The sequence below is a fragment of the Rhinichthys klamathensis genome, unplaced genomic scaffold, assembly GCF_029890125.1.
Source record: "Rhinichthys klamathensis goyatoka isolate OS25496 unplaced genomic scaffold, OSU_Roscu_1.1 h1tg000114l_1, whole genome shotgun sequence".
NCBI lineage: Eukaryota > Metazoa > Chordata > Actinopteri > Cypriniformes > Leuciscidae > Rhinichthys > Rhinichthys klamathensis.
In genome coordinates, this window is record NW_026606651.1 from 1428664 (window position 1) to 1445474 (window position 16811).

Sequence of the window (16811 nt, forward strand, 5' to 3'; positions counted from 1 at the left end):
CACACACACCCGTTGTGTTTTCATGTAGACATAATGATTTTTATACATTCCATCACAGAAAACTTTCTGCATTTTTACATTTTCACAAAACATCACTTAGTATATGATTTATAAGCTGTTTCCACATGAGGACCAACAAATGTTGCGACAAGGATTTTGATATTGCTATCTTTGTGGGACATTTTGTCCCCATAATAGCTATACCTGAACCATGAACACACACACACACACACACACACACACACACACACACTCTGACTGCAATTCGTAATCATTATAACCCATATATATGTTTTTGCAAAATCTATTTTCACACATGACATGCATGCTCAGTCTGGTCTTTAGCTTGGTCAGGTTGTTAGACCAGTGCAAATCAGTTAAGACCAGCAAAACACTGGCCAAAGCTGGGGTTTTTTAAACAAGGAAACTTTAATATAGCCTACTGTAAAAAGTGAAGCTGTACTATTTTTTTCCTGGCTCTTAAAATTACTTTTATTGCCGTGTAACCCAATGTAATCAGGTTGAATCTGTCATATATTTTTTTTGGAGTGGATCTTGTCAATTGTAAAGTACACTTGAAAATGCATTAGGGCAGTATGTCCGGGCATACTGCCCTAATGTACTTACAAGTGTACTTTGTTTATCCAAGTGTATTTCCAATGCAAGTGACAGGCAGTTAAACTACTTTTATAAAACATGACCATATAAAAAACAGTGGTTTGATTGGAAAAGGTTCTCCGAGTTCAAACAGTGAGCTCACTGCATTGATGCTTATCTCGCGAGAACTCTCTCCCCCTGCTTGTGTCGGCGGTGCGATGCTGCTGATGCTGTTGCTGTGAATTTGATTGACGCGAACATGTCGGTGTGATGGGGGAGCGCCGGGATGCAGCCGATGATGCTCCAGAAGGGGAATACATGCAGTCAAATCAGACGTTATCGTTAAGAAAGATCACCAATCGTTCTCCTTAATCATCAATGACAAAGATGTCTCAATTTGTTTTGCATTTAACGAGCGCGCAATGGATCTAGCTGATGCCACCGAAGCGAGGATCTGATTTTTATTTTTTCCTTCCTTCCTTCAATGTATGTGTATCATGGTAGAGTCAAGCTGGAGCATCAAACATAAACTGTGCAACCCTGATGACAACACCGTCAGGATATCAGGATATCAACAATGGAATCGCCTTACACGTAGAGTCTAGTTTTTCATGATCACACCATTAAACGCACTATCTAAAGTGTTTTCTGATCTGATTGAGCGAAAAAAAGTAGCCAGCACATAAGAAAAGGACCACTGCTCACAAATTATGGACGAGGAGAATATGACCAAAAGCGACGAGCATCATCTGAGTTTGCAAAAAGCCTTGCAGCAGTGCGAACTGGTGCAAAACATGATTGACATTAGTATCTCCAGTTTGGAAGGTCTGAGGACCAAATGTGCCACATCCAACGACTTGACACAAAAAGAAATCCGAACGCTGGAGGTAAGCAAGCATCCATTTGCCTGAGCCCAAATGTGAATTTTGCACCCCAGTCATCCCCCCCCCCCCCCCCCCCCCCCCCGCCCCCCCGCATTTCTACAAATGTCACGAGAGCGTATGTGTGCCCGGGTGCATGATGCACATTAAACAATTTTCCATCTTTAAATGTGTTTCAAATTAAAGTTGGATCTCGGGGATTGACTGTAGTGGTGGCGTGACAAATGAAGAAGCTCGCGCTGCAGTGAGAGGCGCGAGCTTGCGCATTCTGCAGGTGGTGAAGAAGGTGGTTCGTGCGCTCGCGCTGCTAACATGGACACCGAAAGGCCTATTGTTGACATTAATTTATATAATCGTTTTTAAATCGCCCACGTCATTAAAACATTTGTACTTTCAATATAAACATTGCATTGTTTTAAATTATGTTATGTAACAAGAGTTAATGTCCCAGATATTTTCTTCATGATGGCAGTGTAGGCTACTAGAGGTCGACCAAATGTTTTTTTTCCTTCTTTTTTTTCAAAGACTCGATATCTAGATCAGGGTGTCCGATAAATAATTGCAGGAAATTAGACTTGGGGGAGAGCGAGGAAACACATGTTGTTGAAATGCCTTTAACTGTTGTTTTTTCCCTTTATGTCACGTGTCTCAATAGGTATCGTAGGATTGCGATTTTTCTTAACGATTTCCGGTTCTATTAGCCATTGGATTCGGTTTCATGCTGACTTAAAGGGATAGTTCACCCTAAAATTAAATTCTGTTATAATTACACACACCCTCGTGTTGTTCTAAACCCGTAAGACAAGACCGTTCATCTTCGGAACACAAATTAAGATTTTTTTGATGAAATCGGAGAGCTTTCTGTCCCTCCACTGACAGTTACACAACTACCACCTTGACGCTTCAGAAAGTTCATAAAGAGATTGTAAAACTAATCCATATGAATTGAGTGGTTTAGTCTAAATTTATGAAAAGACTCAAACTCTTTATATGATGAACAGATTGAATTTAGGCTTTTATTCACATTTAAACATTGATCAGCGAACATAAACAGAAGCTCAACTGAACCTGCTTGATGTGCGAGCCGAGAACAAACCTCATGACGAGTAACACGCGAGAATTAATCTCATTGGTTCTTGCACGTCAAGCGAACATGCTTGAGCTTTTGTTTTCAACAACTGATGTGTGAGTTGATGAATGTGTAGTCCTAAATGTGAATAAAAGCCTTCATTTGCGCGCGTGTCTCTCAAACAGTGCTGGGAAACAGTCTCTCTGACAGCGAAATGAATTGTCATTTACTTCAATGGTTTAAAATCACTTGATTTTAAACAGCAATACTTAAAAACGCATGCTAACGATAAGCTTTCGTTACTGTGTAGCACAGCAATGTCATGTGAGTGTAACCGCAATAGAAACGATAGTCCAAAATTTTTACCGGATTAATGGTGTCCACCCCTATATAGGATATTACGCTGCAGCCACATTGGACCAGCGGCTTTTGAAAATGGATGGATGGATGATTCAGCTGCGGGCGCCATTTTCTGGCGAGACGCGGGAATTCATTCGGCATGACCGTCACAGTGCATTATGGGTATTCTCTAACTGTTGAGTGTACATGAGTTGTACACTCGTTATTGCGGTGCTTTATGGTATTGAATGAGTGCACTCAATAACGTTCACTGTGGTCTTGGACACCACCACAAATGGCTGTCCCTTCAAATAGTGCCCTATTTAAGGGTATACGGGGTAATTTCGAACACAACCCATGTATTTGATTCACTACTGTATAAATACTGTATACATTTTTTCATTAATCTATCCGACTACATTGGCCACGCAATATGTTTCTGATTTAAACTACTAAAAAGAACCGGCTCATAAGAGTAATGCATTTATGAATCGGACTACAGGTTACGCTCAATATTTTTGTTGTTGGCTTTTCAGCAAAATACAATAAATCAATTAAACAGCAAAAATGTTGCCTAACATAGGAGAAAATATCAGACTATGGTTTTGAGAGCAGTGGCGGAGCCAGGATTTTTTCATAGGGGTGGCCAGGCAGGGGCCAGCAAACAGTCTGGGGTGGCACATACATTTTAACATAATAATTAGTTTAAATAATGTATTCCTACACAACTGAATACAGTTCATTTGTATTCAATTGTAATTGAGAGAGTAGTGAATTAGGAATCATGGAATACTGAGTGAATTTGATTTTATTATTATTATTATTATTATTATTATTAGCTACTTGCCACCTCCAGGCATATTAATAAAGGGGACACACACTATTGCTAAAGTTCTTTAGTCATATAGTAAACTTGCTCAGTTAGCATGGTTCTGGTTCTCGAAACCCCCAACATTGTTGCACGTTCATGGATGAGACATGCAGATAACTACTGTAGTTGAAAGATTATTTACCCTTCATTGAATTTTATATAATCAATTAACTCTTCAACTTTCTATATTAGTAGTCAAAATAAAGAATCTCAACCGTTCTATCATACCTAATTAAAAAGGGGGGGGGAAAGATCTCTTTTGAATCCCTATGTGCAAGAATGTGAACAAGGCGGAAGTCAACATGCACATAAATTCCAGAATGTAAAATGAGTTATTTTATGGGTTTAAAAATTATGCATTTTATTTTGTCCTTTACAAATTAACGCAAAATTACCGCCTATCTTCTAGTACAAATGCACAGTGCTCACATTTATTTGTACATTAAAAAACCACATAGCCTATCAGTTTGTGCCTTGAACATGGCAGAATATTGTAGTCTAGACATATGTGACGCATATATAACAAATACATACATGCATGCAGTTTTGACACAGATTTGATCGCCTTTTTATTTCATGAGTTAATTGACGACAGAACTACGGCTACAGCACGCCACATTTGCGCGTGATGTGCAAGTACAGTACACCGTCTGACAGGACAGTAAAAAGTTAGTTTTACTGACATTTGTTGACCTTGCAACATCTCATCTTACGGCAGATAGCCAACTGACTCAGGACAACGCGCTTTTCTCCGCATCTGACAGAAGTGTCACAAGCTTTCACACAGATCTTTCAAAATAAAAGTAGAAGAGAATTACATTGTTGTTTCTTTGACTGGACATATGTGACTCACTCAAAACGGTCTTGCAACCCACCAGTTGAGGAACATCCACTCTATATTTACTATGCTCCGATCACTGCTGAAGCTTATCCGGCACTGTACATTTCCGCACTCGTTTGACTTGCGCCTGGTGCTGAGGTGAAGTTGGAGTGCGCGTCTGAAAAGTCTCACGTTTTATGTGGTCGTAAGATACGGTTCTGTGTTTTAAAAATGCAATTCTTGTAAAAAAAAAAAAAAAAGAGAGAGAGACAGAAACGGCAGTTGTGAGAGGGGTGGCCAAAGGGGTGGCCAAGCTTAAGCCAAGGGTGGCCATGGCCACCCCTGGCCACCCCCTGGCTCCGCCACTGTTTGAGAGATACTGCAATTAACAAATTGTTTAAAATTACATTGAAAACACCAGTTTTGAATAAGGTGCTTGAAATCAACATTCAAAACCACTGCTATAGAAGATATAAAGATATAGTCCTTGTGACAACTTCCCTGTTGGACACATAGCCCAGGGCACCTGTTTGAATGGATGGAGAATTTCACACTAAACCACATCCAACTGCAGTTCTGTGTGATTTTTGGCACAGCTTTCCTCCCAGCAGTCAGTTGTTTGTCTTTTATTGCTCTGTTTCAGCGTGTTTAGGCTTCAAATACTTCTTTACATTATACTGGCTCTAATGCAAGAAGTCCAAAAAGTGATCCCTGCTTATGGGCTTGATGTGAAGGCCATTTATTACTGTACGTATGACACTTACTAGCTTGGCTATAGTCAGTCAGTTGTCTTTTATGATCTAGTATTGCTTTACTTTGCGATTAGGTTTGTGTTTTTTGTGTATGATTATACTTTTGAACATGATTATGTGCTGTTGCATGCGTGCTGGCATTGCAATGCATTGCATTTATCCTTTTTTTACTCCACCAAATAGTCTGCTTTTCAACAGCTCCAATATATTTGTGCTCTGTTCACTTGACGTGGGGAAACCCATTTTCCCGTTGGCTGTTGATTGAAGCCGTCACTAGTGTCAGCATGTCACAATGAAGCACTTTGTTTGTTCATGTTGATGGAATAATAATTACAAACATTAGATATTATCTGGGGGTTCTTGCTTGTTTACCTGGTGATGGACGTGCATTAGCATCCTCAATTTACCAGGCACTGCACCAGTGATGCTCAAAGCGTAATGCCATTTGGTTACATCGATACAGTGATCCCTCTTTAACTATACGTGCTCATCCAAAAATAATAAAAACTCATTCCAGGTTTAAAGGTTCGGTAAGGGATTTCTGAGAAACATTGATGAAATTGGATTTGACCGAGCACCATAACACACTTGTAGCCAATCAGCAGTAGGGGGGCGTGTCCACTCTTGATGGGGTAGGAGAGAGAGTGAGAAAGAGGGAGATTTGAAGACTGTAGAAAGAGAGATGGCTAAGAGACATTACAAAAGAGAAAAAGTCAGAGGAATATCAGGTGTCCTTCACGCTTAATGCAGGCAGCATCTGAGGGGTGCTTCACTCCTTAGTCTTTTTATACTTCTTTTTGGGGAATTCCAATTCCATTTCGTCCATCAATTACGCTGTTGTCTTCTTCTAGTGCTTCTCCCATTCTTTACTATAGCCTTCATTACTTTCATCTCCGCTTGTGTTGTGATTTTAACACTTTCTCTTCACCCCCCTGCACCCTTTCATTGGATTTTATTGTTGGTTACTAACAGCAAGTTCATGCACTTAAGTTTCACACCTTTTCCTACACAAATTTCACTCTTTTTTCTTTTTTTTCACACCATAATAAACAAAGGAAGTCAAATGCAGTTGTTTATACCCTACATCTATGTCACAAAGTATTTTAGGTACTTTCCACTCATATAGCATTCAAGCATTTTTATATTTAAGCATGTATGGCATTATGGCAAGCAAAATCAAATTTCTTTGAAACAGGCAGATAGTAATATCAATATCCAAAACAGCGGGGAGGCCCGAAACCATCATTTAAATTAGCCTATATAGCCGTATAGGCTATACAACTAGCCTATACATTTGTTTTTATAAGTTGGTCATGTATAAACATGATAGTCTTGAAAGTTTGTTAACTTGGGGTGTGTACAACGTTCGCATGAAAATGGTAAACAGCAAACACAACCAAGAAAATAGCTCCAATCATGTTGTTTCAGTCATACTTCGATATACAAGACAGCAAACTCTATGGATAAAAAAACAACAGCTAAATGTGGGTAGTGCTAGAGCCTATAGGCTACCTGTCTGTGTATTACATAATAAACTAAAAGAAAGTTTATATATCACATTTTCTGGCTAGTTTACTTTAGTTTTTTATGATACACCATACTTTCACCCAAACTGAATAACTAAAAACAAGTTTAAATGGGTAAATCTTCTATAAATATTTTTCATTCTTCATTTTCTTTTCTGGCATACTCCAGTTCTTGTTAAAACACAGTAGACATGCTTATTCTGTGCATTTTGAGCACTTTTTGTGGGAAATCATATTTGTTTTGTCCATCAAACGTGTGCTTTCCCTTTAATTGAGCGTGATCAGCGCAGCAAAAATAGACCCGGCCCCGAAACCCCTGCTTCACTGCTCCAAGCTAAATGCACTCATTGGTTAAAATGGACGGCGAAAAAAATATGCTGCTCACGCACCGCTCACGGTTGCAGTGTGAAATGACATTGGTTTTGAGTGTGCGCTGCTGGCGACTAACAACGAACTCTTGCTTACTCATGTATGTTCATTCTTCCTTGTCGTTCGTCACCTTCACTTTATTTTTGGAGAAACTTTATTTTGCTTCGCTTCTGCTACGATAAAGAGACATCCGCTCTTGCATTGTGTGTTTGTGCATTTTTGGGGGCGGAGCAATGAAGGGAGCGGTGTGTGTTTGTTTGGGTTGATTTCAGATAGCCTATACCAAACAATGTTCAACAATGATTCTCAGAAATTGCTTACTGCACCTTTAAAGTATATTGCAATTATAACTCCGTCCTTCAAATACATCAGATAGGCTAGGCTACTGATAGAATCTGTAATATTTTATAATCAGGGATTATAATTGATTATATGCTATCTTCTGAATTCATAACATTCAGTGTTAATGTTAATGGGTTAAAACAAGCATATCAAGAATATCCTTTGCTTACAAATTGCCGCTGGCTTAAATTACATTAGAAACTACATTGCTTCCATCCACTGTATTGGACAGATGTGTAACTCTCTCTAAATAAATACAGATTGGGTGTGATTATATGTTTGTTTTTAAAACTAAAAACATTAAGGTATTATTTACATTTGTAAATTTTGCATTTAATTTTTTTAATTTATTGTATTGTTTTCAAAAAAAAATCTTGCTTGATCTGCAAAGCATTTTGGGTCGACTTCTGTTGTTTTTTAAATGTGCTACAGAAATAAAGGTTGACTTGACTTGACATCAAAGGATTAAAGCAGGGTTTACAGTACCAAAGGTCCAGCTGAAAAAAAGTTTGGGATTCCCTGGGTTAAAGAATTAATCCGTTTTGTTCGTAATATGACGAGAGAGTGATGTGTATTGTGACAGGAGTTTATTATTCAGTTTTCCTGGATTTGGGTCAGTTATTTTTCAGTTCAGAAAGGGTATTCAGTTCAGGTAGTGAATTGAAAACTTTGAGAGAGAATGCATTTGAAGGAACATCTCTAGGCTTTAATCTTTGCGTTTGAGCTGGGACCCATAGACAACGTGCTTTGTTTTCACACAGTAACATTCAGCAAACAGTGTTGCCAAGGGAGATCAACCCAACACAATTGAAACTGAACAGACTTCTGAGATGTAGATGGAGAGTGTTCAATAAACTGATAAGGCTGAAACGATCAAATAGCTGATACTTATTTACTCATTAGTTTAAAAGGTCAAAATGTATCTTGATGGCATCCAGTTTCTGGATGATTTGTCAACCGTAATTCTTTGTTTTCGCTGTGTGTGTGACATTCATTACCTCATAGGCTCACTTGTGGATAAAAACATGTTTTGCTCTATATTTTGTACATTGTAAAAACAAAATCATAACAAAGGGCAACAGTCAGTTTGGATTACTTGTGAGTTAAATAATGAATTCATTTACAGATTACTATATTCAATGTTTGAGTGAATGTCATTGATTATCATTCTTTTAATCATTTGTGCATCCTCTCATACTTTGTAATAATTTCATGTTTAATTTAATGTGTTACTTGTCAGTATCTATGTAATTATTTGTGAAATTTTCTAGCAATTTCTGAGTGAAAATTTCTTCTACACCATTTTTCCCCCAGTGTATATTCACGTGGAATCACATGGGGAAAAACTAAATATACTTTCTAAACGTGAAAACAAAACCCACAACAACTGTGTGAATAAAACTGTTAAACAGTCAAACAATGCAACCATATTAATTATTCATGCCCCAGTGCATGCTGGGAAGGGAGCTGAACCACAAAACCTTTTTCAATGTAGACCTATTTAAACTAAAAAATGCACTCATCTACCTTTCCTGCTGTGCTTAAAAAGTCACGACAGAAAAAGCATTTTTAGCAATATTTACTTGATGTAAGAATCATTTTTTACACTGTAGTGCATTTATGCTTTTTGTCTACCAAATAGTTTTGTGAATAGTTAAGTCTGCAAAATAGGCCCTGTTTAATAATGTGTTTTTGTACAGTGCTGCTATTTTTTTTTTTTTTTTTTTTTGCTGTCACATTCTAATGTTTAATATAATTATTGTATGTTATAGAATCCTACCCTTTATTCAACACTGCATCCTTGTTAACCACTGGATGCTATTTTAGCCATACAGAGATATATATAATACATAAAAGAGAACTGTAAAATGCTATAGAAAATAGCTAGTGTGTCTTGTGAGTTTTTTTGTGTGTGTTGTTTATTTATGAAAGTAACAAAGCTTTAAATGTTGCCTTTGTATTCCTCCTCGTTTCCCTGCATAGACATTGCAGTGACATCACTGTCTTGGGAAACTTTGTCCAGTTTAGAATATTCATGTTTTTTCAACATGCTTAAAATCAGCTCAAAGAGATCATAAAATATTGAATGAGATTAAGGACAGATAAAAATGCCACGCATTGCATTTAGAGTTTGCTTATGGATCTGCTTGCGTGTCATACAACTAATTATACTTCAGTTATATGTTATAAAAATACACAGTTACCTTGGAATCTGAATATTGATTTATCCATTCACATCATTAGAATTTTTTTTTTTTAAATTGCATATGCATAATCTGTAATTTAGGGATGATAATCAGTGGATATCGATTATTGGCTGATACATCTGTGCATTTCTAGAAATAATTATTTTCCGTATCGGCCATCGGCCTATTGTTTTTACAGCTAAACAACGATAAAACTGAAATAATCGTCTTTAGACCATCAGCTCCGACCTTGGGTCCTATCATACACCCGGTGCAATGCGGCGCCAGGCGCGATGCAAGTGTTTTTTTGCTAGTTTCAGCCTGACGCAGTTATCATTTTCACATCCTGCACCACATTGTTCAAATAGCAAATGCATTTGCGCCCATGGGCTGCTGGTCTGAAAACGAGGTGTGTTCGGGCGCATTGATGACACGTTGCTATTTTGAGGCAACTGAAATAGACTGCGCTTTTGACCAACTGAAACCTGGTCTAAAGTCAATGGCGCAGTATTTTTTTGTTATTTAAAGAGCGCATTAGTAATGTGGGCCTAGGCGGGTCCAATACGCGCGTACAATCTGCTTATTACACACACAGGGACGCGCAGCAGCACAAAAACATGCCAAACATTAAAAATAAAAGAATTACAATGTGAAAGATTATTATTGTGTACATAAAGATATGGTGGAATCCGGCTTGTCCCGTAGATGGTCTGCTTGCGCGTTTTAACCTCATGAATGAGCAGATCCGTTTCCTTGCTTGAGAAGCGTTCAGTCTTTCCGCTTGCAAATTCCGCCATGTAAATAGCGAATCTGTCATGGCGCGAGCGCAACTGGCTTTTAAAGGAAATGGGAGATGAGACTCTGATTGGTTTATTGCACATTAAACCCGTTACTCATTAAAGGTCTAGTTCACCCAAAAACGAAAATTCTGTCAGTAATTACTCACCCTCATGTTGTTCCAACCCCATAAGACTTTCGTTCATCTTCGGAACACAAATTAAGATCTCACTCCTCTATAGGCTTCTTAAGGGATCGAAACTGTCCGGCCCAGAAAAGTTAGACATCGTTAAAATAGTCCGAGTGACTACAGTGGCTCAAACTTAAGTTTATCAAGCGACGAGAATACTTTTTGTTCGCAAAAAATAAATAAAAAATAACGACTTAATTCAACTATTCATTTCCTTCTCTGTGGGCCGTGAGATTTCACGTAGTGAAACTGCGCAACGCTTCTAGGTTGTACGTCACACGCATCACACACATGACCAGCGTCGGCCAATAGTGAGCCTATGTGTGACGTGCAACACAGAAGCGCTGCAATTCAAACAATAAATTGCGTTTTTTGACGTTCTTAAATGTGACGTGACAGATCTCTGTAGCATCTCAGTTCAAGCGGCAGCATGGATAGAAAGTCATTTAGTCATTCTTCTTCTTTAATACAAGTTACAGAATGAAAATGCATGCATGAACTTCAAAATGTATGTTGAAAGATACAGTACAACTTATAGAAATGTATAATGTCTCATTTAATCGCTAAATCAGTGTTTCAACCGTGGAAAGACATCACTAAAGCAGCTTGTAAAAATGTTCACTTAACGTTGCATTTACCTCAGGTTATCAAGTGTTCACACAGTTGGTTAGTTAGCTATAAAAAACTTTAGTGAAGAAAAGACTATCGCAACTCCCATTTCATGCCAACTTTAAAATATTTGTGTAAACATGGTGATATAACATTTTAAATATGTGCAAATATGTGCAAACAGAGCTGAGAGTGCTACACTTGGGAGTTTTAAAGTTGCTCAGTAATCTTAATAAACATGCAAGGAGAAGGAAACTTTCCGAGTGACAGGTCTTCAAATTATGTTGATATTGCAAAATTGAATGCACATTCTGCGTGACACATTGGTGTAAATTCTCTAACTTATAACATATTAAAAATGTTAAAATATGAGTGCTATTTAAAGTCTTTCTTTCTTTCCAGGGTAAACTGGTGAAGTACTTTAGTCGGCAGCTCTCTTGCAAGCGTAAAGTGTCCTTACAGGAGCGGAATGTGGACCTGGATGGATTCCCGCAGCTGGGACATTGGTTCCGCATTGTTAACCTAAGGAAAGAGGTTATTGAGGTATGTACAATCCGGTATGTTTTGTCGTCAATTAGTTAAGTGCAAACAGGGGAGCGTAATATGACTAAAATCTTATCCACCTTATTCCGACGCCCCATGACGCTTTGCGCGAATTATGGGTGTAACTTCCGTTAAGCTGTAAACAATCAGTGAAAGGCTCGCAATACGTAAAAAAAGTGTCACAATGAGATGACATTAATCGACTCACCCTTCAACCATCGAACATTAAAATAAAATTAAAAAGTTTAAAAGAATCAACTAGGTACTTTCAACAGACCAAAAATAGCCCCAAAAGCGCGAGTCTTTGGTTAAATATCACTGTAGTAGGCAAATATATCTCTGTAGCCTATTGTATAACAAACAAGCCTTAATCAAAAATGTTCATTAACTTCAGCATTACGTGACACTATATCAAAGTGATTTCCGTCATTTTGACAGATTATAAATTGCATTTACCTGTGAAAACAAACATGGAAATAACATGGAATAACGAGAGATTCTTCGTGCATTCCAGTGAATTAATAATGCAATATCATAAATTAAATTCAGGAGAACAGACCACAAATGTACCGTATATGTTGTCCTTTTTCATACTTTTACAGCGGATTGCAAAGGAAGAAATAAAAATCATCATGAGTAAAAGAAAGCAACGACTGAAAAGAGCTCTTGCCATAGGTATTCTTCTTATAACATGTCACGTTAAAATACCAAGTATAACGTTATTCTCATGATGTCTGAAAATAAATCATGAAGGAAAACTGACAGATCAGCTTTATATGTAGGGCAACCTTATGATTTGAAATGATTCGTTTTAGCCTTTTTGAATGGAAGTTCCCCAAACCGGAAGTGCCACCCATAATTCAAAACGCAGTAAGGTCTTCAGGAATAAGGTGGATATCACGATATGAGTCATTTTATTTCACTATAACGATACATATCATGATATCGTTTTTTTTTTTTTTTTGCTTTAAATAAGGTTTTTATATCATCAAAAATGTTGATACCATTGAAATTTCACAACTCTTGTCACCAATTTCAATATTACAAAAACTAAGGTCCCACTTTATAGTAAGTGGCTTTAAGTACTTGTGTACTTACATTGAAATTAATAATTTGATACAATGGACTTATTGTGTACATACATGTTTTTACATTGTACTTATATTTAAAAAATACCTGCATGTAATTACAGCTGTAATTAATGTATGTAATTACACTGTTGACCCTTCAATTACACCTTAACCCACCCTTGAACCTACCCATACCTCCACACCAGCCCCTAACCTTACCTGTATCGCACTTCAATAGCAGCAAAAGTGTTTTACAATACAACATGAACACAATAAGTACATTGTACATATTTTTCAATGTAAGTACATAATACTTAAAGCCACTTAATATAAACCAAAACGAATACTAGCCTATGTAAAAAACAAACAAACAAACAAACAATAAACCTCTCCGTGACACTTTATTTTGATGGTCCCATTTAGACATTGTACTAACTAAGTAACATTGCACAATGCACCTACATGTCTATAAACTCTCATCAGAGTTTTAGTAAAGCATTAGTAGACTCTCTGCTTAATATCTGATAACACTTTATTTTGATGGTCTCTTAACAGACATTCTACATACTATAAGTAACTCTTTAACTACATGACATTTAAGTAGCTTTTATAAACGTGCCTTAGAAAATAACATTACTGGTGTGCATCCTAAGACAAAACAATATTTTAAGATATGTCAGTGCACGTTGCTTTCAGTTAAAACAGCTCAAACATGCATTTTAGTCTGGGACTACTCTTAAGCCTGGTTTGTGAAACTAGCCAAGAATGTCTAAAGGGGATCATCAAAATAAAGTGTAACCAAACTCTTGCTGAAGCGTTCTGAAGACAAGTAAACAGTCAGTGAGAAAATAAGAACAAAGAAACTAATTACAAGCAATAGGACAACAAACTAAAGTAAAACAAAGAAATAGATCTACCTGAAAAACTTCAAGCACTAGAAATATGAAATACTAGCCTACATAAATTATAATTCTATAAATTAATCAAATGTATAAAAAACACTGCATATCTTCACTGTGTAAATTAAATATACATTCTTATTAAAGTGAGACAAAAGTGATTCAGTCAAGAGCAGTGAGAGATTTTTTGGTTTGATTAACACTAATGACAGACGACAGCAGGTATATTAGGCTGCTGTCACTTTAAAACCGGATGTACGGATCCAATATACTGTTGCACATGCGTTTTCTTTCTCAACTATTTACGTTCATTTAAGACATAAATGACTGTGTTTACAAGGATACTTGCAAAGACAGGGATTTTGACAGATAAGTGTATTTAACTGTTGAAGCCCAATTAGGCGACAAAAAGATCTTCAGTTCTCAACTTCTCACACGCTTTATGAGCAGTGGCTTTAGTGTGCGTGTCTCAGACAGTGCTCAGAAACCATCTCTCAGATAGCCCGCATATAATGAAATTAGCTCTCTTTCACTACGTTTCAACACTTGTTTTTAAACTGCAATGCTTAAAAACGCATGCAAACGATAAGCTTTCATGACGCTGTAGCAGAGCAACAGATAACCACGATAAGAATACGCTCACGGTTATCGTGAGCGCAACCACGATAGAGACCATAGTCCAAAATTTCTGCTGGTTGAAAAATTCAACCGTTAAATCGTGTCTACCCGTACATTGCCCATCCCTAACCCTGTCCCACAGTTGATTTCCTTGTTCAACTCCATCATGCAGTCACCTGTCAAGAGAAGTTCAGACTTCGTGGATTCAGTTCAGAGTTTGAAAATATCATGGATGGATCTGGTTGTGACAAACAGTAATGCTATCTTTTAGTACAGTGGTCTCAAACTCTGCTCCTGGAGGGCCACTGTCATGCAGATTTTTAGCTCAAACCAGCGCCAACTCTCCTGCCTTGAAGTTTCTAGTAATCCCGAAGACCTTGATTAGCTGGATCAGGCGTGTTTAATTAGGGTTGGAGCTAAACTCTGCAGGGCATTGTACTGTAGGGACCACTGTTTTAGTATGTGCTACCAACACTAAGGTTAGGGTTAGAGGTTAGAATTTGTTTAATGTGTTTTAGGCATGACTAACCCCATCTGGTAACACTTTACTTGAAGGGGTGTGCATAAGACTAACATGACACCTTCATAATCATGACATGACACATGTTATGAATATGAAGGAAGTTTTATGCATGTTTGTGACAACTGTCATTAAGTGTCATTCGCTCAATTATGACATTTTTAATGCAAATATGACATTGTTTGAGATGTCTTTGTTATGACACCTTGACATAAACCAATACATCATAACCTGTCAGTGTCTTTGTCATGACAACTTGACATTACTAAGACAACACAACCTGTCATAAACATGACCTAGCAGATTAATTATCAAACTTAAGAAACCACTTAGCTTTATTGGTTAATATTACATTGAACTGTCAGGTGGTTGGTTTTGACATTGGCTGTCATGAAGCCATTATAACTGTTTAATGACAAATTCAATTTGTACCACTGTAGTTGAGGTCAAGAAAAATATTCATGACACAGTTATAATGGCCTTATGACAGCCAATGTCAAAACCAACCATATGACAGTTTAACTTAATATAATGTCAAGTTGTCATGACAAAGACACTGACAGGTTATGATGTTATGGTTTATGTCAATGTGTCATAACAAAGACATCTTAAACAATGTCATATTTGCATTCAAAATGTCATTATTGAGCGAAAGACACTTAATGACAGTTGTCATAAACATGCATAAACCCTACTTCATATTCATGACATATTTCATGTCATGGTTATGAAGGTGTCATGTCAGTCTTATGCACACCCCTTCAAGTAAAGTGTTACCCAACATCTTTAGAATCGTCCACAGGGCGACACAATGTTCTTCTGTGCAAAATATTGCATAAGAAAATGTCACTATATTTTCCTAGAGTTTTATACTGACAATTTCACTCCCCTTAATTGTGAACCGTTCTTAAAACCCATTTTTTTGTCTTAGTGTAAAGAACATTTAAATAATCTAAAGAAACGATTTCCACTATAAAGAACCTTTAATGCAATGGAAAGTTCCATGGATGTTCAAGGCTCTTCATGGAAACTTAACAGTGTTACATTATATAGTTTAATTATTAGTCTTTGATTCCAAGCTGAGATTGATAATAATAGGAAATTCTCAGAAAAAGATCTTAATAAAATCTTAATAAAGCTAAGTTAACAAATTACACACATTTCAGAGTTTAGGCCTAGCTGTGAAATGTATTACAAGCAACTACCGGTATGTCTTTACAAAGGGAATTAAGAAAAATGCCCGAAAACGAATAGGAAATAAATAGAAAAATTAGATATTGTGAAATTCAGACATGAGTGTGTGGCGAGATTATGTATAATTATATGTAAATGTGTCAGTTGGCCAGTGAGAGCATCTTTATGAGGGATCAGGATGCTTTGGGGGAAGTAGCTCATTCTGAGCCTCCCCATGCTGTATATTTCTAAATATTTCCCATCTAATGGGAAGACACATTGTAAACAGAAGGTCTATAACAGAAGATACAGGTTTTTCTCCTGTGCCGCTGTCCTTAGTGCTGAAGTGTTGGCGCTGTCCAATGTGCTGAAGCCCCCTGCTGACGTGGAGAAGGAATTGCAACTATATAGAGAATTATAATATTCATATTCATTTATCCTATTCCAATATCATATTCATTTTTCTCCATAGGGGAGCTGATTTTGAACAGTAACTTATAAACATTTAAAGACCAACCTACTGTGAGCTACGAGTTGTTGTTTTTTCCGCTGTTTTTTTGAAGCCTTTAGCCCACATCATTTCAATTTATTTGTTTCTGTATATATAATCTACATCTTTAAATCAATAGTTTTATATTATATTATTCGAACTCGAAGTGC

General features: G+C 37.1%; 1 protein-coding gene across 4 annotated transcripts in view; it reads left to right on the forward strand.

Annotated features, from left to right (window-relative positions):
• The first annotated feature begins 793 nt into the window (after positions 1-793).
• Positions 794-16811, forward strand: part of ksr2 (kinase suppressor of ras 2) — a 105181-nt gene continuing 89163 nt past the window's right edge. For all 4 annotated transcript variants that reach the window (XM_056254746.1, XM_056254747.1, XM_056254749.1 and 1 more), the window contains exons 1-2: positions 794-1484; positions 11731-11871. In XM_056254746.1, coding sequence (XP_056110721.1) covers positions 1308-1484; positions 11731-11871 — 318 coding nt within the window. In that variant the 5' untranslated portion in view covers positions 794-1307. The remainder of the gene's footprint in view (positions 1485-11730; positions 11872-16811) is intronic.